We start from the raw sequence: 21,408 nt of genomic DNA, 5'->3' as shown, positions 1-21,408 counted from the left end.
TCCCCCAAAGCAAAATAAACCCCTAAAATAACCCAAAACTTCATGTTTTAGCCCCCAGAAAAAAATTTGTCAAAGTGCTCCTGGGGTGAGAAAAGGGGATTTTTGGGAGGGAAAGGGGAAAAGGGGATTTTGGGGTAAGAAAAGGGGATTTTGGAGGGAAAAAGGGAATTTCGGGGGGGGGAAGGGGGGTTTTGGGAATGGAAAGGCGGTGGAGGCAGCTGAAAAAGGTCAAACCAACAAAAGCACCCCCAAAATTATAAATTTGACATAAAAACCCGCTAAATTAAAAAAAAATAATTAAAATTGTAAAACCCCCACTGTTCTTTTGCCTCTTTTTGGGGGGGTCTGACACCCCCCCTCACGGTAAGTGCTCTTTGAATTTTGGGGGGGGTAGAGAGGGGTCACCCCCAGTGCAGGGGTGGGGTGGTGTCCCCCCATGTTTAGGGAGTGGGTGAGGGGGTCCCCTCTCTCTAAATTAGGGGTGGGATCCCCCCTCCCCCAACTCAGGGGTTGCTTGGGGGTCCCCCCAATTGCTTTAGGGGTGGGTGGGGGTCTCTCCCCCTGCCCCCAATTCAGGGAGGCAGAGTTGGGGAATTGCACGAGAGAGTTGGGAATGTTGAGGAAAGGGTCAAAAATTCAGGGAAAAAATGAGAATTCCTTAAAAATCTCATTGAACCTTAAAAAACTGGGAAGAAAAGTGTCGGGAATGGGGGCGGAGGGTGAGGAGGAAGAGGAGGAGGAAAAGGAAGAGGAGGAAGAAGAGGAGGAAGGTGAGGAGGAGGGTGAAGAAGGTGAGGAGGAGGATGAAGAAGGTGAGGGGGAGGATGAGGAAGTTGGGGATGAGGAGAACGAAGAAGGTGGGGAAGGGCCCGTGAAGGTTTAAGTGCAAATCGAGCGTTTTCTCACGGCTCATTCCTTGGTTTGGGGTGTCCCTGACACCTCCTGGGGACACCAGAGACCCCCCAGTGCCACCCCCAGGGGACACCAGTGACACAGGGGACCCCAGAGACCCTGGTGCCATTCAGGGACCCCCCCAGGTGACACAGGGGATGCTGGTGTCACCTGTCACTGTTCCCAGGGGACACAGGTGACATCAGAGACCCCAGTGCCACCCTGTCACCGTTCCCAGGGGACACAGGTGACATGGGCAAGTGGCTCCAGGACATGCAGGGATTGGGACGGGATTGGAGATGGGATTGGGGACAGAGGGACTCACCAGGCCTGAGGCCACCCAGCTTGGCTTCACCACCTGCCCCAGAGGGTGACAGGGACAGGGACATCCCAGGGTGGCACCTCAAGGGGTCCCTTTGTGTCACAGGGAGGGAACCCCAGGGGCGGGTCCAGCTCTGTCCGTCGGCCCCAGGGACATCCAGGGACACCCAGCAGGCTCCGGATGAGGGAGCCCCAGGGTCGGGATGGGATCCAAAGGGTAGTGGTGGGATCCATGGGGTCAGGATCGGCGTCTCCTGGATCCTTCTGGAGCCCAGGGGGTTGGGACACACCGGGATTGGAGCCAAGGGGGTTTGTGATCCCCGGGATCTGAGTCGAGGGGTCGGGATCAGCGTCTCCTGGATCCTTCTGCGGAGCCAACAGGGTTGTGGTGCCCTGGGATGGGATCTGAGGGGTCGGGATCAGCGTCTCCTGGATCCTTCTGTGGAGCCCAGGGGGTTTGTGATCCCTGGGATGGGATCCAAGGGGTCATGATTGGCGTCTCCTGGATCCTGCAGAGCCAAGGGGGTTTTAACACCCCGGGATTGGATCCAAAGGGGTCAGGATCAGCATCTCGTGGATCCTTCTGTGGAGCCCTGGGGGTTGGGACACCCTGGGGTCGGAGCTGAGGGGGTTTGGGACCCTTGGGATGGGAGCCAAAGGAATTTATGGCTCCCAGGGTTGGAGCCAAGGGGGATGTGACACCCTGGAATCAGAGCTGCGGTGCTGTGACACCCTGGGATTGGAGCTGAGGGGGTTTGGGACTCCCGGGATTGGAGTCAAAGGGGGTTTGGGACCCCTGGGATCGGAGCCAAAGGGGGTTTGGGACCCCAACTCCCCCCGGAATCAGCACAGGCTGCCCTTAAATTCCCCCCCATAGGGCCTGGAATTCTGGGAAGGTGCCCTGCCAAAGTCTCTTCTGGAAAAGGGGTAAAAAAGCTTTAACCATCCAGGGAGCGAAGGAAAATGGGGGGGGGGATAAGGAAAAAAGGGCAAAAAAACAATCCACAACACAAGGAAAAAGCGTCGGCAATACAAAACCAGCGGCGAGCGGCCAGAGCCGCCCCAGCCTCACGCCCAGGGAGCGATCCCTGCTGGAAAACCGAGGGAACTGGGGCTGGGAGAAGGAGCGGGTGCTGTCTGAAGTGGGGGTGGGGTCGGTTTGTCTGTCTGTCTGTTTTCCCAGGTGGGATTTTTTCCGGTTTCTCGTCGCGTTTCCCCGGAGCGGAGGCCCCAGTCCGGCCCGGTCTGGCCCAGTCCGGCCCAGTTGGCCCAGTGCAGGCACTGCAGGCGGGTGGGGGCAGCGGGCGCTATTTCTGTCCACTGATGGCCTGGGATATGGAGCGGGGCGGGATCATATCCAGCAGGTATTCCCGCTGCCGGTCCGCCAGGCTCGACGCTTTGTGGCCACCGATCCCGGCGTTCAGGTAGGCGATGTTCACCCCTGCGGGACACGGACCCTCGGCACCCCAGAGCCGGAGCGTGCCAAAACCCACCCCCTCTCCTTGGGATCGGGGGCAGGAGCAAGGTGGGAATTCCCAAAGCTGGCTCGGCAATCCAAGGGGCACAGCAGGGCCTGTCTGATCTCATCCTGCTCAGCCCAGCCCATCCCATCCTGCTCAGCCCATCCTGCTCATCCCCTTCCATCGTGCCATCCCATTCCCTCCCATCCCATCCCACTCATCCCATCCCATCCCACCCCTGTCCCTGGGAGGGTCCGTACCTGGCATCCCGAGGAGTCCCCCGGCCACGGAGAGCTGCGGGGCCTGGGCGAAGTTGGAGAGCATGGAGCGGGCGGAGGTGGGAATTCCGCGCTGGAGGCTGCTCTGGGGCTGCGGGGCCTGGGGGGACAGGACACGGACATGGATACACTGGGGGGCTCCCGGACCATCGCCAGAATGGGGGAGTGACATTTGGTGTGGGACACCCCATCATCCCAGCCTGGTCCCCTCGCCAATGATGCCATGCCATGCCAGTCCCATCCACCCCAATCCCATCCCAATGCCCTCCCTTCCCATCTCCCCTCGTTGCTCATCCACGCCCACCATTCCATTACCGTTTCCACCTGCGGGAGCGGTGTGGTGCGCAGGATCCCGTCCTGTTTCCCAACGCTGGGAACGGCAGGAGCGGCTGTGGGGGACAGGGCCGCCTGCTGCTGGAGCCGCTGCTCGATCTCCTGTGCCAGGGAATGCCCAGCCCGTCACATTCCCACCTGGAATGGGACTCTGCCCCTTTCCAAGACACCTCCCGCACCCAGCACCTGGATTCCATCTCAGATTGAGTTTTATCCCATTTATCCCAGATGGATTATTATTAATGCAGCAGATTCCCCATCCGTAAACAAGCCAGCGAGTGGGTAAGAGGCTTCCCAAGGGAAAACTGGAAACGGATAGGATGGGGCGAGCAAGATGGGATGGGGTGAGCGGGATGGGATGGGCAAGTGGTTTGGGATGGGATGGGCGCTTTGGAATGGGCTGGGCCGGATGTGTCAGCGCTCCCACCGCAGATCCCTGTTTTCCTCCAGCTCCGGCGCATCCCGGGCCTGACCTGCTCCTGCTGCAGGGCCTTGACGAAGGCGTTCTTGAGGCGGTTCGTGTGCTCGGCCTTCAGGGCCTTCTTCTGGTTGGACGTCTGGCACTGCTCGCACAGGATGCGCCCGCCCTTCTCCTGCTTCCAGTGCGGCGTGAAATCCGTGCGGCACTGCCCGCACACGAAGGGCTCCACGCGCAGGGACACCGGGCAGCTCTTCCCTAGAATGGCACAGGGATCATGGGATACTGGGATAACCCCCTGCCCGCACACGAAGGGCTCCACGCACAGGGACACCGGGTAGCTCTTCCCTGGAATGGCACAGGGATCATGGGATACCGGGATAACCCCCTGCCCGTACACCAACGGCTCTACACAGAGCCTGGTATCATACACATGATTTGGACTGAAATCCCACAAGTTTTGCCTGAAATCCTCCAAATCAATACCAGAATCCTGAAATTTCGCACTGAAACCCCAGACTCTGCCCTGACCCCTCCCAAACCCTTCCCAAATTCCCTGTTTTCCCAGAAATTCCCTGGGAACACCCACCTTGGCTGTTACCACCTCCTCCAGCCCCACCGGGCAAAGTAGTCAGAGCAACAGGAGAACCCCCAGGAAACCCCCAAATCCGGGCTAAAACCCCCCAATTTCACCCCGCACCACCCTAGACTCCCACTTTTTTTGGGAAAATCCGGCGGGAACACACACCCTGGCTGTCGATGACGCTCTGCACCACCTCCTCCAGCCCCACCATGTAGATGAACTCAGAGTTGGCGGCGCTGGGCAGGAAGTGCAGCAGCGGTGCCGGCGGCTTGGGCGGCGGGATCTCCAGGAGTGTCTTTTCCAGCTGCTTCCGGAGTGCGAGCTTGGCGGCCGCCTGGGAATTGGCGGCGTCGGACAGAGCGCTGGGGCTCGGCAGCGGCGATGACACGCGGGCCACAGAACCCGATGGGAGGTGGGATGCGAGGTTCATGTAGATGGCAGAGGACGAGGAGCGCTGGCACGGCACCGACGAGCCGGACTGCTGCGGGGACAGGGAGAACAGTGGGATCAGCAGGGAGAACAGTGGGATAACGGGGCTGGACCGCTGCGGAGACAGCAGTCCAACCACTCCAAACCATCCCAAGCCATCCCAAACCATCCCAACCCAATCCAACCCTCTCCAAACCATCCCAACCCACGCCAACTCATCCCAGCCCAGCTCCTGCCGGTGCCCATCCCACGCACCGGCTGGTAGTTGATGGTGGGGGTCATGCTGGGGGTGTTGCTCCGCACCAGGCCGGGTTTCTGCGGTAGCCGCTGCCCCTGGAGCTGCGCCGGGTTGGGGGCGATGACGCGCTGGGACATCAACATGTGGGGCAGCGCCGAGCTGGCGGCCGAGCGGATCACCGAGTGCCCCTGGGAGATCAGGGAGAGAGCCACAGGTCACTGGGGATCACTGGGAATCACTGGGGATCACTGGGATTCACTGGGAATCATGGGACACACCCACAGGGATGGTGGGTCCAACTCTTGGATCGACACGAGACAACCTAAGGATTCCACTGGGCTCAGTAAAATAAATAAAATAAGGGATTTGAGGCAAACCTGGAGCTTTAATTCTCTCATCCAGGGGATTCCTGCTTATCCATAATTCCTAAGATTCAAAATCCTTCTCTTTTTCCAAAATTATCCTTGATTTTAAATAACTGAGGCCATTTTGGAGGGAGGTGGACACAGGACAACCCCAACAATCCAGTTGGGTAAACACTCCTTGGAGTCGGTGAAATAAATAAAATAGGATAAAAATAAAGGATTTGAGGCAAACCTGGAGCTTTAATTCTGTGATCCAGGGAATTTCTGCTTACCCAGAATCCCAGTTAACTCCTAATGCTTAAAATCCTTCACTTTTCCCTCAAATTTGCCTTCATTTTAAATGATTGTGGCCCTTCTGGAGGGAGAACGGCTTGAGCCAACAATTTTCCATGGAGAGGCTGGAATTGCTCTGGAGTCAAGGAAAGGGGCAGGAATATGTGGAGAAACCACTTTCCAGAGCCAGGTGGCTTAGTGGGAAGAGACGGACACAGGACAATCCCAACAATCCTGTTGTCCAAATGCTCCTTGGACTCCCTAAACTCAGCAAACTAAATAACACAAAAATAAGGCTAGAATGTGAATCCTTTGGGAAAAGCAGGAAGGCTACAGCAGAGGCAATGTCCTCACCCCATCCCAATAGGGACACTGGATATTTAAGGAATCATGGAATATCAAGCTGGATCCACAAGGATCGTGGGGTCTAATTCCCACCCAGCACAACCCCAAACCCCAACTCCTGGCATTGGGAAATGCCAGAACTCCTCTGCCTCCTGGAGAAGGGATCTCAGCTGGGTGTGCATCCAGCAGAGCGGGTGTTTTCCAGGGAAAAGGGGGAACGCTCACCTGCAGTGTCCTTAAGTTCTGTGGCTCCACACCCTGGGCTCCGGGCCGGGCCGGGATCTTGGACAGGCCCTGCTGCCCCACGTGGGCCGGCGACGGCTGCACGATGGAGGCAGCGTTCTGGACAACAGGGGTCTGGATCGGGAATGGGGGGGAGAGCCGGGATCAGCCCCCGGAGAGATGGAATTCCACGAGTTGTGATGCTGAGCACCACAGGTTTGTGTTCCCGGCTGTGCCAGGGCCGCGGATTTGGGGGATTTCCCACGGGATGTGCCATGCGTGGTCCTTCCCATTATCCCTCCCATCCCAAGCCTCACCTTTTGGACCACGTTCTCCTTCTGGAGTTGGCTCTGTCGCAGCTTCTTCAGGAGCACCAGTCGGGCCTCCTCCAGCCGCAGCTCATCCCGGAGCTGCTTGATCAGCTGCTGCCGCTCCTCCAGGCTCTTCCCCTGGAAAAACCAGGAACACCGGGAAAACGTGAGGGAAAGACCAGAAGGAAGCTCAACCCGAGCAGGAATTTGGATCATTTGGGCGGATTTGGGAGCAGGAAGCGGGTGGTTGTGCCGGGAAGTTGCTGGGAGGGCCCGAAGCCACCGGAATTCCGGGCTCCCTCACCTTGAACATCTCCAGGTTGGCAGCCTTGAGCCGCTCCTCCATGCGGGAGCTGGAGCGGGGGCTGGAGGCCTCGTTGTCCGACAGCACAATGATGTCTGGGGATGGCGTCAGGCGGCCCCGCTCCGGGTCACTGAGGAACACACCGGGATGAGCCGGGAAAGCAGGAATCCCGCACCGGGACCACCCCTCAATCCAACACAGATCCCGGCTGGAACACGGCCCCGCCCCCCCAGGGAGTCCAATCCCTCCAAACCACCCTGGCAGGGGAGAGGGGGAAGCTCCAGGTGGGCAAATCCCACCTGGGAATTGGGAATAATGCAGATTCTAATCCAGACTCTGGGATGTTCCAGCCTGGAATGGCTCATCCTCACCACGGTGTAGGGGAGAAGGGGACAAGCCCTCCCGGTAATGCCATCATTCCAAGCCTATCCCAGCCCAAATCTATCGGAAAAGCATAGTCCCTAAAGGAAAATCCAAGTAAATATCCAATGGATCTGTGAGGGAATCAGAAAACAAAAGGAGCAGCTGGGAAAAGAAAGACTGAACTAAAAGCCAATGTTGGGATCCAGGGATTATCCCCGGGAAGGAGATGCAGATTTCATGTCTTCATGCTGGAGAGCCTTGGAAAACTGTGGAATAATCCAGTGTGGAGCCATGGAAGCAGCCAGGATTGTCGTGCCCCAGCTCCCTGGAAGGTCCTTGGAGTGAGGAGATCATGGAATACACCACATCCCAAACTCTCAGCTCTGAACACCCAGGAGGAAACATGGAGCCTGATCCCAGATTTAGCTGCTCTGAAGATGCTCAGAGGGGGAGCTGTCTTCGTCTCCCAAACATTCCAGCTGTTTCTGTGGATATTCCAAAGCACTGGAGCTGCCCCTTCTCCAGCAGAGAAGGTCCAGAGCATCTCATGGAGATGGATCCAGCAGGAGCCCATCCAAGCAATCCAAGTTGCATCCCAGGAGTTTCAAACCAGAGGGATCCAGCAGCGGATCCTGGTCCAGGATTTTCCCACAGCTGGCAGGGATGATTTTGCAGGAGCATCCGGATAAATCCAGGCTGGATTATTTACATTCCATTGAGGGAGTAACACAAAGCCAAAGTCCAAATCCAACAGGAAAATCCACAAGGAATCACCAGATTTCCTTTGTCCAGGAAAGAGTAGAATTCCAAGGGAACCACTGGAACAGGAGCTACGGCGAGGGAGGTGGGAAGATGCGGAGCACGTTTCCAGGGAAAATCCAGGGAAATAAGACACCCCCCATGAAACTTCACAATGATTTCCAAACTTAGAGTGGGATATTCCCACCTCCTTCCAGGGCTGACCCCGATCCAAGTGTCTGGTGCTGGTGCCCAACTGGATTCCCTTCATCTTGCACAACATCCATGGAATTCCAGGGACGCAGCCCATGGACTCCGCACTCGGAGCAGGGACACCTTCCACAGTCCAGGCTGCTCCAAGTCCTGTCCAACCTGGCCTTGGACACTTCCAGGGATGAAGGACCCACAAATCCCCTGGATAACCTGTGCCACCCCCTACACAAGAAAGAATTCCCAATTCCCACATTCCCAACTGCTTCCCGACATCCCACTTAACCAAATTGTCCACATGAACCCATTGCCTCTTATCCCACCATTCCCATGTCCCTCTCCAGCTCTTGGAGCCCCTTTATCCACTGGAATCGGATCTACCAGACCCTCCCAAATCCCATTTAATCCCTGACCAGGCTTCTTCCACCTGTCTCATCCCAGCATCCCTGCACTGACCTCCTCCTGGCTGCTTCCATCCCGACATTCCCACTCCCATCCCAGCATTCCCACACCCACCTCCTCCTGGCGCTCATGTCCACGGGCTCGTCGTTGATGTTCTCCTTGCCGGGCCGGGCCGAGCCCCTCCCGTCCCCGTGGGGCCTCAGGCTCCCGTTGAGCTTCTCCTCATAGCCCTTGATCCCGTCGGGCTTTCCTGGGAGCTCGTGGGGCACCTCCAGCCCCGCCAGGTCCTTCCTCTTGAGCAGGGCGAGCATCTTGAGCCGCTCCATGGCCTCGTGGCCCTCCATCTTCAGCCGCTTGGCCAGGACGTCCTCGCGCTCCTCCGGCCCCGTCTCCAGGCCCCGCTTGAGTAGGTTCAGCCGCAGTGCGTCCTCCGTCATCCGCTCCATCCTGGACATGGACACAGCACCGTCAGCCGGGAGCAGAGCGGGATGGGGAATGGCACAAGGACACGGGCAGGGACAGGGACATGGACAAAGACACGTCAGGGACCAAGACAGGGACACAGGCAGGGAAAAGGGACAGGAGAGGGACAGGGATGTGGTCAGGGATGGGGGAAAGAGGAGGGACAGGGACACCGGCAGTGTCCTGGATGTGGTGGATCCCAGTGAACCCTCCCAGGGTCCACTCTGAGCCCAACTCCAGCCTTGGAGAGCTCTGACTTCCTCGGAGAGCTCCGGCCTCCTCACGGAGCTCCAATCTCCTCATGGAGCTCCAACCTCACGGAGCTCCAACCTCCTCAGGAGCTCCAACCTCCTCAGGGAGCTCCAACCTCACAGAACTCTGACCTCTTTATGGAGCTCAAATCTCCTCAGGGAGCACCAAACTCCCCATGGAGCTCCAACTTCCTCATGGAGCTCAAATCTCCTCATGGAGCTTCAACCTCCCTGGGACCTCTCAATGCCAAACAAGTCAGGAAGGATCCTGGAAGGATCCTGAAGGGCAGGAGCTCCCCAGATCCCAGAGAACGGCGGCACAATCCCTTCCTCAGGATTCAAACCCCATAGATGCAACTCGGCAAGGAAGGGGAGCCGGAATGAATCCCATGGAAGCCTCTGGATTCGGGAAATCCCCCACCACAAGGTTTTCCAGGAGGATGGAGGTGCAAGCAGGTCCATCCCATCCACCTACCTCTCCGTGTTCCCACTCCGGCTCCAGGTGCAGGAATGCCCTGTGGAAAACAGGCAGGAGCCCCGGAGCCCATCCCAACCCCAGAGCCAATTCCGGCCCCATCCCAACCCTGGAGCTCATCCCAACCCCATCCCAGCCCCGGAGCCCATCCCAGCCCAATCCCACTCCCAGGCTGATAAGGAACCAGCCGGGTAAGGCCTTTCCCTGCGGAGCAGAGCCAGGGACCGAGACAAACACCTCGGGAATGGGTGGGAATTCCACATGGTTGGTTCAGGAACACCGGGAGCTTCACTGGCTCCGCAGGGAATGTGAAGTGTCCATGTCCTGAGCGGCTGGATCTCGGCCCCTGGAGCTGCTCCACACCCACCTTGGGTCATTCCCAGGATAAACCTTCCCCGAGCCAAAGCTCTGCTAGGAAAAGGCCCTGGCTCAGGTGTAAATCCCTGGAATGACACAGGGCTGGGACACAGGTTCAGCTTCCAGAGGCACAGAGACACCTTGCTCTTGGAACACGGGGGCAGGAAAACCAATGGAAATCCCAAATCCCGAGCAAAAGCCGGAAGGAGCCTCTGGGAGAACACCTGGGGCTCTTCCCACCTGCCCATCCCGGCTCCCGCACGTCTCCTGCTCCCAAATTTAGCCCGGCAGGTCCGAACAGGCCTCGGAGCCGCCCCTGCCCCTGTCCCACAGGAATGACCCCGGGGGGAAGCGGGAGCTGGGATGGCCCAGACAGCCGGGAGCGCCCGGAGCCGCGCCCGGCGCTGAGGCTGCTCTGCTGGGAACGCGCCAGCATCCCGGAGCTCAGCCGGGAACGCGCTCTCGGGAGTCACAGAGGAGCAGGAGGAGTCAGGAGAGGTTCGAAAGGCCCTCATGAGAACGGCATCCCACGGCATTCCTGCTGGGAATAACATGGGGAGCTCCCCACAGACACCTGAGCACGGTCAGGACCCAGCAGGGAGATCCAGAAGTGGATCCTAGGATGGATCCAGGATTGGATCCAAGTGGAGATCCCAGAGTGGATCCCAGAGTGGAGATTAAGGAATGGATCCAGAAGGGGATCCCAGAGTGGATCTAGGAATGGATCCAGGAGTGGATCGAGATGGGGATCCCAGAGTGGATCCAGGAGTGGAGAACAAGGAATGGATCCAGAATTGGATCCGGATCCCAGTGTGGATCCAGGAGCAGATCCCAGAGTGGATCCAGGAGTGGATCTCCAGCCCCAGCAGGGAGATGTGGAAGCAGATCCAACCTCCCGCCCATCTTCCCCATGGATGGAGGGATCCTGTTGCCTCCTCTTCCTGTGGGAATTCCAGAGTTCCCCTGGTCCCACCACAAATGGGGGCTCCAGTGCCAGGGAGGTGCCACATCCCCAGCATTCCCAAATCCCTGAGCATTCCCGCATCCCCCAGCATTCCTGAGCATCCCCATGTTCCCCAGTATCCCAGAATTCAGCATTCCCACATCCCCCTGCACTCCTGAGGATCCCACAGCCCCCAGCATCCCCAAATCCCTGAGCATCCCCACATTCCTGAGGATCCCCATGCTGCCTAGCATTCCCACATCCCTCTCCAGCATCCCAGTATCCTAGTGACATTTCAGCTTTGGAAAGTTACGGAAACACCATTTTGGGATGCAGAGGGAAAAACTGGGAACAAAACCCTGGGAACAAGCCCCAGGGATCCCGGGAGCACTGAAATCCCTGAGTCAGAGGGAAGAGGGGGAAGGTCGGAGCAGCCCATGGATGCAGCTCCCACTCACAGGGATATAAACTGAGGGCTCCAAGGATTCCCAAGGCCCTTCCCTCCGGTTTTCCAAACAAATCCAAGGTGCCGTTACCAGGAACGGGGCCTGCCGGTGTTTAATCCGCTCCAGAGGTTTTCCAGGCTCGGCCAGATCCAATAAAAAGTCAATGAGGTTTTGGATTCCAGATCAAACGAGGCCCCTCGGCTGGAGGGGGCAGGGGAGGATCCACCAGGAATTTCCAGTGGGAAAGTCACAGGAGAGCCCTCGATTCCATCCAATACTCGGCAGCGAGGAGCAGGAGTTATTCCAATCCCAGGGATCCAGCGGCTCTGGAGCCAGGACAGTGGGAAGTTCAGGCCCCACTCCGGTCCCGGCACATCCCAAACCGGCTCATCCGGCCTCGCTGCCTCCGGCCCTGCTCCCGGGAATCAGCACATCCCAGGGAACAGGAGCTGCCTCTCCCTCCACTCCACTTTAAACAACCATCATCCCTGGAACGGAATTCCCAAATGGTGGTAAAACCCAGGGAAAACAGGAGCCAAATCCATGGGGTGCCTCCAACTGGGATTGTCCCAGGAACACTGTCCTGGAAACAGGATCCTGGGGTTGGAGTAGAGCCAAGATTCCAGAGGCTGCCAGGGTGGGATGAGCAGCGAGGGCTGACCTTGGAACGCTTTCCAGGAATCCCAGTCTGCCGGACAATGTCGTCCCAGTGGCAATTCCCAGTTCTCTGGGGGATCGCGGCTCCTGCTCCACGCGCTCCATGACGCGTTCCATTGGCTCCGGGCGCTTCTCCCGCCTGGCAGGACAGGTTTGGCATTCCCAGACAAACAAAGCAGTTCCCCGTTTTCCATGGATATTAGATCCGGCTCCCACAGGGAGAACATCCAACCAAAAAAATGCCAACGGGAGGATTGGAAAGGCCGGGACGAGTTGGGCCAAACCCAGGGATATTCCAGTGGAAAAGGGAGAATATCCAGGGAGATGCGACCAGGATGGAGAATATCCTGGGGTTTATCCAATGGGATCCAGAACCGAAAGTTGGCAGCACCAGGAGTTAATTCCAGATGGAGTTTTTCCAGGGAAGCCCCACAAGGCTCCAGTCCCTTCCCAGAGGCTTTTCCCTATTCCTGGCCTCGGACCCTCCGGAGCCAATGGAGGGGCTGTAATCCCTGATCCACCCCTGGGATGATCCCTGACCCACCAGAAATGACCCCTGATCCACCACGAGGGATCCATGTGGTCCCAGTGACTCCAGGTCTCCCTGTTTTCCTGACTCTGCTCCAGCAGCACCGGGAATTCCAGCAGCCCTGGAAGAGCCAAGGTGGATCCCAAGAGTGGGAAATCACAAATAAACCAGCCCAGAATTCCAGTATTCCCAGGAAGAGACACCTGCAGCAGCTTCCTGGAGCATCCCGAGCCCTTGGATATGCCCTTGGAAGGGAAATTCCTGCTCTTCCCAAGCACAGGGGATCCTCACTGCGCAACAACATTCCAGCTCCTTCTCCTGGATCTCTGATCCAGCACGAGGAAGAAGGGACACTGGGAGGGTGGAGCATTGGGAATTCAGCTCCAAGGATTCCTTCCTGAGCACCAGGAACACCATCCCAGCACATCCCGGGAGTCTCTCATTCACCACCCAAGTCCTGGTCCCTGCTCCTGCCCGGAATTCTCAGCGGGAATAAGCCCAGGAGGCAACATGGATATACCCTCCAATTCCCAACTATTTGGGGCTGGAATTCCCGAATCAATCCCAGGAGAGACTTGGCAGGTCAGGAATCAACATCCAAATCCAACATTCCACATTATCTGGGATGTTGGGTGGGACCTGATGCCCCCCTGGTACATCCAGGCTGGATCCAAAGTGTTCCAAGAGGTTGAATCATCACCCCAGTCCCTCCAAATCCAGGGATTTGGATCCAGGAGTTGCTCAATGGTCCCATTCGGATGTTAAAAAATCCTGATATTTATGGGATCGAAAGCCATTTAAAGCCCCATTTTCCCAGGATCAGGGATGAGATCCAACTCATCCAACTCCCCTGGGCACATTCCTGCTGCCCCAAAACCCCCCAAATCCCACAGAAAACTGCTCTGATCCCGTGGGAAATCTGCGGAGTTGGTTCCTCATCTGGAGCCGTCTGGTTGGAATGCAGAGCCCAGAGTTGCCCGGGAGCTGCTCCCGATTCCATGCGGGATCGGCACATCCCGGCACCGGGAAGCGCGTTCCGACACGGAGTACAAAATGGCTGATTCCCAGGGCGAGCATTCCCAAGGAACGGCAGGAAAAGGATAACAACCTAAAAAGGTAATTAGGATTTAACGGCTCCGCAGCTGGAGCCAGATCCGCAGGAATCCAACGGGAAGGGAAGGGAGGAAAACTCCAGGACGGAAAGAAAACTGCTCCGGATCCCACAGCTCCAGGTGGGGTCCAGAAACCTGGAGAAACACCTGGCTCCAGCTCTGGGCAGGAATTCTGAGGCAGGTGAGGGAGTCTGAGGGTGGATCCCAGAGGTTCTTCTCCAGGAGCTCCAGGATTTAAAGCGACACAAACAAAGGGAAAATCCCTGAAAAGCCCTTAGAAATGGCCTCGGAGCGGGATGGAGCCATCCTGGGATCTGGGGGGAGCAGCTGCTCCTGGTCCTGCAGATGCATGAGGGGAAGAGAATGAGGGAATAAGGGAAAGGATTTGGGAAGATGCATGGAAGGCTGGCCGGGATGTGGCAGAACAGGAATTCCTCTGGAGCAAATGGCTCCAGGGGCTCTGCTCTTCCCATTCCTGGATCCCAATGGGGGGAACACCTGGCCCTGCTCCAACACTCTGGGCCCAGACCTCGGATCTCCCACATCCTGGATCTCCAGAGCCTGGATTTCCGACTCCCAATATCCCAGGTCCTGGATCCCCTGGATTCCAGATCTCCCAGATCCTGGATTTTCCACCCTTCAGATTCCAAGACACCAGAACTCCCAGATCCTGGATTTTCCAGACCTTGGAACTCCCAGATCCTGGATTTTCCACCCTTCAGATTCCAAGATGCCAGAATTCCCAGACCCTGGATGCCTTGGATCCCTCAGATTCCAGATACCACTGCTGGCCCAGTCCCTGGATTCTGCAGCTCCAGGTCAAGTCCAAACCTAATGATGGGAAGCAGGAAAAGTGGGAAAGGAGGAAAATCCTCCCTTCCCAAAAAGTGCTTCTTTCCCTCTTCCCTCCCAAATTTGGGATTTTTACCCAACTACATTTATTGGGAGCAGGGAATCCTGGCTCCATGTCCGGCTCCAGAGGCCTCACCCCTCACCCCATCCCGGCATTTTTGGGATGTGGGAATTCCAAAAGCCCTCAAATGGGGGGGAAAGACCTAAAAACCAGCTAAAAATTCCTGGGAATTGGTCAAATTTTGGGGCCAAAACAGCCAGAAAATGCTCCAGGAGAATAAAAAGTGATGGAAAATGATGGGAATGGTGGGGGGGGGGGAAGGGGGGGAGAGCCCGGCTCTGGCCCCTGGGCCCCCTCCCCATCCGGGATGACGCAAACTTCCCAGGCTTCCTTATATAACCCTTCCCGATTTCCTCGACTGCGGAGCCGCCTTTGTGCAGCCACTCCAGATCCGACCTCAGAGCCATTGACCCCCCCCATCCCATCCATGATCCCAATAATGGGACACCGACCCGCCAGAAAACCCATCCCAAGCATCCTCATTCCCTGTCTTTTCACCCATTCCTGCAGTCATGGCGGGATCTGATCACTCCGGAATAGCGATGGTTGGGAGCAGGGATGAGGTGGGAAAAGGGGGGGGGGGCTGGAAGCGGGGAAAGGGAACCACGACTCCGGCAGCAAATCCAACCTTAAAACATCCTCTTAAAACATTCCCTTAAAACATTCCCAGCCAGCAAAACCAGCAGGAAAGCCCATCTGTGAGGAGCCTTTTGTGTGTCTCCCATTCCCAACATTCCCGATAACCCCGGGATGGGCTTGAGGATACTCACAGGTCCAAGATTCCCGCTGCTGGCTCCAGTTGGCAGGAAAATTAAGGCTGGGAGCGGGGGGAGAGCAGCGGGAAGGGGCAGGAGGAGCCAGGGGTCGGGAAGGAGGGGGATCCATCCCCCTGCGGAGCGTGGCCGGAGCCGGAGCGGCTCCGAGCGGGCCCTTCCCTGCCAATCATGCGCCGTTGGAGATATTAAACAAAAGAAAAGGGGGATGCTGACGGACTGCTTCCCATCAGCCCTCGCGGGAAAGGGAAAAAGAGAAGGGGAAAAAAAAGGGAATAAAAAAAAAGGAAAAAAAATCCGATCCGGTCGGAGCCGGTTTTCGGTACCTCTGGTCGCGGAATTGGAGGTGGGTTCAGGGAGGGGGGAATTGGGGGGATATTCCCGGTTTTTGGGTGCTCTGGTTCCCCGCCCCCACCCCTGGCCCCCCGCCAAACTTTGTCTTCATTCATGGAAGCTCCTTCCCTCCCATGGAATTTTAACTCCTTCCAGCCCGAGGAGGAGCCGCCAGAGTCACCGGGAGCCACCCCCACCCCATTCCCTAAAAACCCCCTGTTCCTGAGGTTTGGGGGTGGAAGAGGAGCGGCCTCGGCAGCACCTGGGCCGGAGCAGTGAGGGCAGGGAGAGGAAGGACAGGGATTCCCGGGAATGTGCCCTGGGATTGCAGGGAATGCAGGAAGGGATGAGGGTGAAGATGCCAGAGAAGAGGCTGAGGGATGTCAAGGAATGTGCCAAGGAATAAAGTGAGGGATGTGGGGGAAGATCCTGAGGGATGTCAAGGAAGAGGTCGAGGGATCCAGGTGAAAATGCTGAAGGATCCCGGCAAAGATGCCAGAGAAGATGCCCAGGAATGCAACAAAGATGCCAAGGAAGATGCCAGAACTCCAGTGGAGATGGCAAGGGATCACCAGAGAAGATGCCAGAGGAGATGCCAAGGGATGTTGAGGAAGATGCCGGATAAAAAGCCAAGGAAGGTGCCAAGGAAAATGCCAAAACCTTTGGGAAGGTGCCGAAGGATCCGGGCAAAGATGCCAGAGAAGACGCCTGGGAAAGCGGCAAAGACACCCAGGGATGGAGGGGGGAGATGCCAAAGAAGATTCCACATCCCTGGTGAAGATCCTGAGCGATGAGGGCAAAGATTCCAGAGAAGACGCTGAGGAAGATGCCAAGGAATGTGGAGGAAGATGCCGGAGAAGAGGCCAAGGGGTCTGGCAAAGATCCCAAAACCTTGGGAACGACACCAGGGATCCCAGGAAAGATGCCAAGGGATCCCAGGGAAGATGTCGAGGGATGTGGCCAAGAACCTCTTGGTCCAGACAGATTCGGTGGGTTTGGAATCTCCCCTTCCCTCTGGCACCAGAGAGGAAAGATCCAGTGGGATTTTGGCTCTCCCAAACCTCCCACTGAGCTGCTCCAGCCCAATTCCAGAGGTGGAAACACCCAGAGATGGAGAATCCTAGAGATGGAGAACCTGTCTTTCCAACTAAAACATGGGAGGTTTACATGGGATAGTGGGAAGGAATTTCTCCCCGTGAGGGTGGGGAGGCCCTGGTGTGGATTATTCCGAGAATCCAGGGCTGCCCCATCCCTGGGAGTGCCCAAGGCCAGGTTGGACAGGGTTTGGAATGATGGGAAGTGTCAGATCCTCCTAAAATACACCAATAATCCCCTAATTCCCAACACCCTGGAACTTCCATGGCTTTATTCCACCCCTGGGCTGCAGAGAGTCCGGGAATTCTGTGGCATTTCCACTCTGCCGGAACCCCCTGGTTCGCCTTTCCTGGATAAAAAGGAACAGTTTGGTTTCCAAAGGGGGAAAGGACCAACTGGCTTTAATTTCCATGTATTTCTCCACTGAGGAGGGGGTGGGATGGGCCCTGGGATGATTTTTCCCAGCCTGTGTCCATGGAAAATATGGAGAGCAGAGAAAGGTGGGATTAAACACGGGGAGTCTGGAAGAGGATCAGGGATGAGAATCTCCCAAAATCTTCCCAAATCTTGTGGGTTTGGGGGAAGAAATGAGGAGCGTGGGGCCGAAGGGAAGGTTTGGCTTCGGGAAACTTCTCTTCCCTATGGAATGAAGGAACCATCTGCCTCCAACATCCCATTCCCAGGATTCCAGCCCCATCCACAGACCAGGAACCCACTGGTCCTCACTGGTTCCCACTCCCCACATCCATCCCATGGGAAAACACCAATGAGATCCCAGGAGGATCCTGGGAATGTCCCTCCTCCCCTTCCCTCTCCCACCTCCTCATCCCGTCCTGGTCAAATATTCCCTTAGATCCCATTCCCTGGTTTTTAGGACCATTCCAGGCTGTTTTCCCACCCTCCTCCAGCCTTTCCATCCCTGTTTTATGCCAGGAAGAGGTTTGGGAAGAGATGAAAACATTCCTGGCACACTCAGAGAGCTGATTCCTCCCATCCATCCTCATCCCATCCCGCTGCTCCGGCCCTTCCCACGGATCCTCAGGGCCAGGAGGGGGGAAGGAAGCGGGAAAACATCATTTTGTGGAATTTTGGAGGGGTTTTCCCTACGGATCCATCCCCTGGATGCTCCTGTTTCCAAGCTCAAAAGGCCTTTGAGGGAGTGTCTGCCAAGAATTCCTTTGATCTGGCTGCGATTCCCGACCCCAATCCATGATCCACAGGTGATCCCAGGCAGAAAACCCTCAGCTCTGAGGCTGACTGGCTGGACTGGCCCTGTTTTCTCCTCATTTACAGGGATTTTGGGATCTAACACACCAGGGAGGAGGTGGGAAGGGTCTCCAGAGGGTCTCTGGGCTGACCAACATTCCCGCTTTCCCAGGGAAGAGGCGGCCACTCAGAAAAGTGGGATGAGATGGCCCTGAGTGAATTTATTGGGATGAAATTTTGGGGAAGTTTTAGGACCAGGAGACCCCCAGGACCCGGTTGAGCTCATCCCCAAATCCCTTGGATGAGGCACAACCCCAAATCCAAAGGGTCCCTGGATCTCCGTCTCCCCCCAGCGTGATCCCTCAGGAAGAGTCTTCCTCCAAAATGGAGGATTCCTGGATCAAATTCCTGGATTTTTTGGACCTTCCTCCTCCTCATCCAACGGCGGCCGATCAGTTCCATCCCAATACTTTTCCCACCAAGTGCTTGGGAAAAGGTTTGGGAACACCGAAGGACAATCCTACAGGGAAAGGGATGGGTTTTCCCTACATTTTCCAATCCTTGGGAATCCAAAGCCAGTTGATCCCAAGGAGAAGTGGGAATGAGGCCTCTCCAACAAACCCAATGCTGGGAAGGACTCCCTGGAATGGCACAATCCCATTTTCCGTGGATTATTCCAATGCCAGCTGGGATCAACCCCTCCAAAACCCATCTTTCACCTGATCCCTTTGGAATTTGGGTGCCATTCCCACCCTCATTATCCCCATCCAGCCGCTCCCGCTTCCCATTCCAGCTGTTTCCAGCACTTCCAGGAAAAACCAGCAAGTGGCACTTGGGATTTCGGGATCCGACATCCCACTGAGGCCATTCCTTGGAAAATCAGGCCATGGGCAAATTCCCTCTAATTCCAGTCCCCAGGACTGTCATTCCAAACCCAGGGCAGAGACTCTGGATGCGGATTCCGAAGTGCCACTGGTTTGTGGGAATTCTTGCTGGGAACGAACAATAAACCCTGGGAACGCCCCTGTTGGAGCAGCCTTGGAATTTTTCAGGTCTCCAAGATTTAACTGGAATCAGGGATCAAGGACAAGGGGAAAATGCACCAGCTTTTGAGCTGCTCAAGAAAGACCATGGAGCCATTGGGGAATTCTCTGGAATTTCGTATCACTCCGGTTGAGTTCCTTTCCCTCAGAATTCCCTGGTTTAGAAGAAATTCCGACAGAGCATCACCCCTGGAATGGCAGCAAAGGTGGTGAGGCAGCAGGAGATTTCCTGTGGATACAGGAGCAGCAGCTCCCGAGTTAAGGGCGGGTCTGAACTGGGAGCAAACTGGGAGCAAACCGGGAGCAAACCGGGAGCAGCCCAAATTCCCAACCCTGCCCTCAGCCAACAACTCAACATGAACAAATCCCGGAATTTTAGGTGGATTTGGGGGAATTTTACATGGAGTTTGGGGAATTTTAGGTTGATTTGGGGAACTTCAGATGGATTCAAAGGAATTTTAGGTGGATTTGGAGGGATTTTAGACGGAGCTTGGGGAATTTCAGTTGGATTTGGGTAGCGTCTCCTTCCCAAGGGTACACATGGGATTGGCTCGGTCCAATCCCAAAAATCCAGGATTTACACATACATTCTCTGAGATTCCATGAGAACAAAGCCTACGTTTTTTTGGAAAACATCCCCAGGCCTGGAAAAAGCACCCAAATCCAACTGCTCCCATCCCAAGGAACCGGTGTGGGATCCTCCGACATTCCATTGGGATCCTCCAACATTCCATAGGGACTCCAAAATGGGACAATCCCAGAATTCAGCCCCAAAATTCCCACTCCAACCTCATCCAGCAGAACTGGTGGATGAGGGATGGGACTCCATGGATGTACACGGAAAACCCAAAACACCTGGATTTGGATCTTTGCCTGCCCAAATTCCCAGGACATGGAGCAGGAAAGGAGCCAGGAAAAGGGGGCACTGGGATCCCAGAATCCCAAAGGATCAGGAGCATGGCACTGGCACTGTCATGGATCCATGGGGTGGATCCAAGAGACTCCAATGGCACAAGGAATTCCAGCACAAAGGAATGGGGGACCCACAGGGATAAGGGATCCCTATGGAGGAGAGAGATCCCTATGGATATGAGGGGGATCCATACGGATATAAAGAATCCCTATGGATATGGGAGGGATTCGTATGGATATAGAAGATCCCTATGGAAGGGAAAAACCCCTATGGAAGGGAAAAACCCCTATGGATGGGAAGGATCCCTATGGATGGGGGGGGATCCCTATGGATACACCAGGTCCATTTCTCCCCCAGGGCTCCCAGAGTGCCATGGATGCCCCAAATCCTGGGATGTGCCGCTGTGTCCTGGAGCAGAGGGGGGGCTCTCCCTGCACCCCCCAAACCCTCCAGGCTTCCCCAGTCCCTAAAAACCCCCACATTCCCACAAATCCAGGGCCGTCTGTGCCATCCTGGCCCAGCCCCCACCCCGGGAGCGAATCCTCCCACACTCCTGCCGGGAGGAGCTTGTTCCCGATCCCATTCCCGATCCCTCTCCCGCTGCCGCTTCCGCTCGGCTCCCTACGGGAAGAGCGCACCCCCCCGATCCTGATCCCAATCCCAATCCCGATCCCATTCCCGATCCCTCTCCCGCTGCCGCTTCCGCTCGGCTCCCTACGGGAAGAGCGCACCCCCCCGATCCTGATCCCAATCCCAATCCCGATCCCATTCCCGATCCCTGCTCCCCCTTCCTCCTCCTCCTCCTCCTCCCGACCGGCAGTGGCCAAGGAGGCTCCAGAAAATCCAAGATATCAAAAAAAACCAGATCACAACGGCCGCGGAAAAGCCGATGGATCTTCCTCCCCACTCCCACATTCCCGTCTCCTCCTCCTCCCCTTTTCCCGGCAATACCCCCCCTCCCCGCCATCACAGATCCCTTTTCCAGGCTCCGAGGGGATGGGAAAGCACCCGATTTGGGGAATCTGGGAATGGATTTTTCCCTGGGGAGGAGGAATCCGAAATACTCATCCCTGGGGAAGAGGAATCCTATGGGATTTCCTGCTGGGAAGGGGAATTGTGCTGCCTCGCTTCCCAAATCCCGGTGGGGAGGGGGCTGTGGCCCCCCCCCCAAAAACCAGGAAGGGCCCCAGGGAAGGGGGTGGAATCTCCTGCTCCGTGTTATCCCGGCAATGGGAAAGTTTTCCTACCGGGTTTGAGGTGGGAAAAGGCACCGGGAAGGAGGGTTTGGGGTTGGGGGCCGGGGGGTAGGAAAAGAGGGAGAAGCTCGCGGGGAGGAAATCCTGGATGGGGACCGGGAAATGCCGCGGGAGGGACCGGGAATCACGGAAGGGATCGGGCATCGCCCCCCAAAACCCT

At 56.7% G+C, this 21,408-nt stretch overlaps 2 protein-coding genes across 2 annotated transcripts in view; both read right to left on the bottom strand.

The window, feature by feature from the left end:
* Positions 1-865: 865 nt before the first annotated feature.
* GATAD2B (GATA zinc finger domain containing 2B) lies at positions 866-15,723 on the bottom strand. Its single transcript, XM_029965918.1, has 11 exons — positions 15,400-15,723; positions 8,599-8,931; positions 6,772-6,901; positions 6,474-6,605; positions 6,160-6,291; positions 4,969-5,139; positions 4,450-4,765; positions 3,757-3,959; positions 3,275-3,385; positions 2,933-3,050; positions 866-2,653 (listed from the first exon to the last, which is right to left on the bottom strand). Exons 2-11 carry the CDS (start codon positions 8,928-8,930, stop codon positions 2,520-2,522), a joined length of 1,779 nt encoding a protein of 592 aa, XP_029821778.1. The 5' UTR covers position 8,931; positions 15,400-15,723; the 3' UTR covers positions 866-2,519.
* Positions 15,724-20,613: 4,890 nt separating this feature from the next.
* The window catches only part of DENND4B (DENN domain containing 4B), a 27,920-nt gene continuing 27,125 nt past the window's right edge, over positions 20,614-21,408 (bottom strand). The window contains exon 24 of the mRNA XM_029965900.1: positions 20,614-20,706. Within this exon, the coding sequence (XP_029821760.1) occupies positions 20,614-20,706 (93 nt within the window). The remainder of the gene's footprint in view (positions 20,707-21,408) is intronic.

Source organism: Manacus vitellinus, unplaced genomic scaffold (genome assembly GCF_001715985.3).
Source record: "Manacus vitellinus isolate BGI_N305 unplaced genomic scaffold, ASM171598v3 scaffold_123_pilon, whole genome shotgun sequence".
NCBI lineage: Eukaryota > Metazoa > Chordata > Aves > Passeriformes > Pipridae > Manacus > Manacus vitellinus.
Note: the sequence above shows the minus strand (reverse complement) of the source record. Positions and strands in the feature narration are given on the sequence as shown.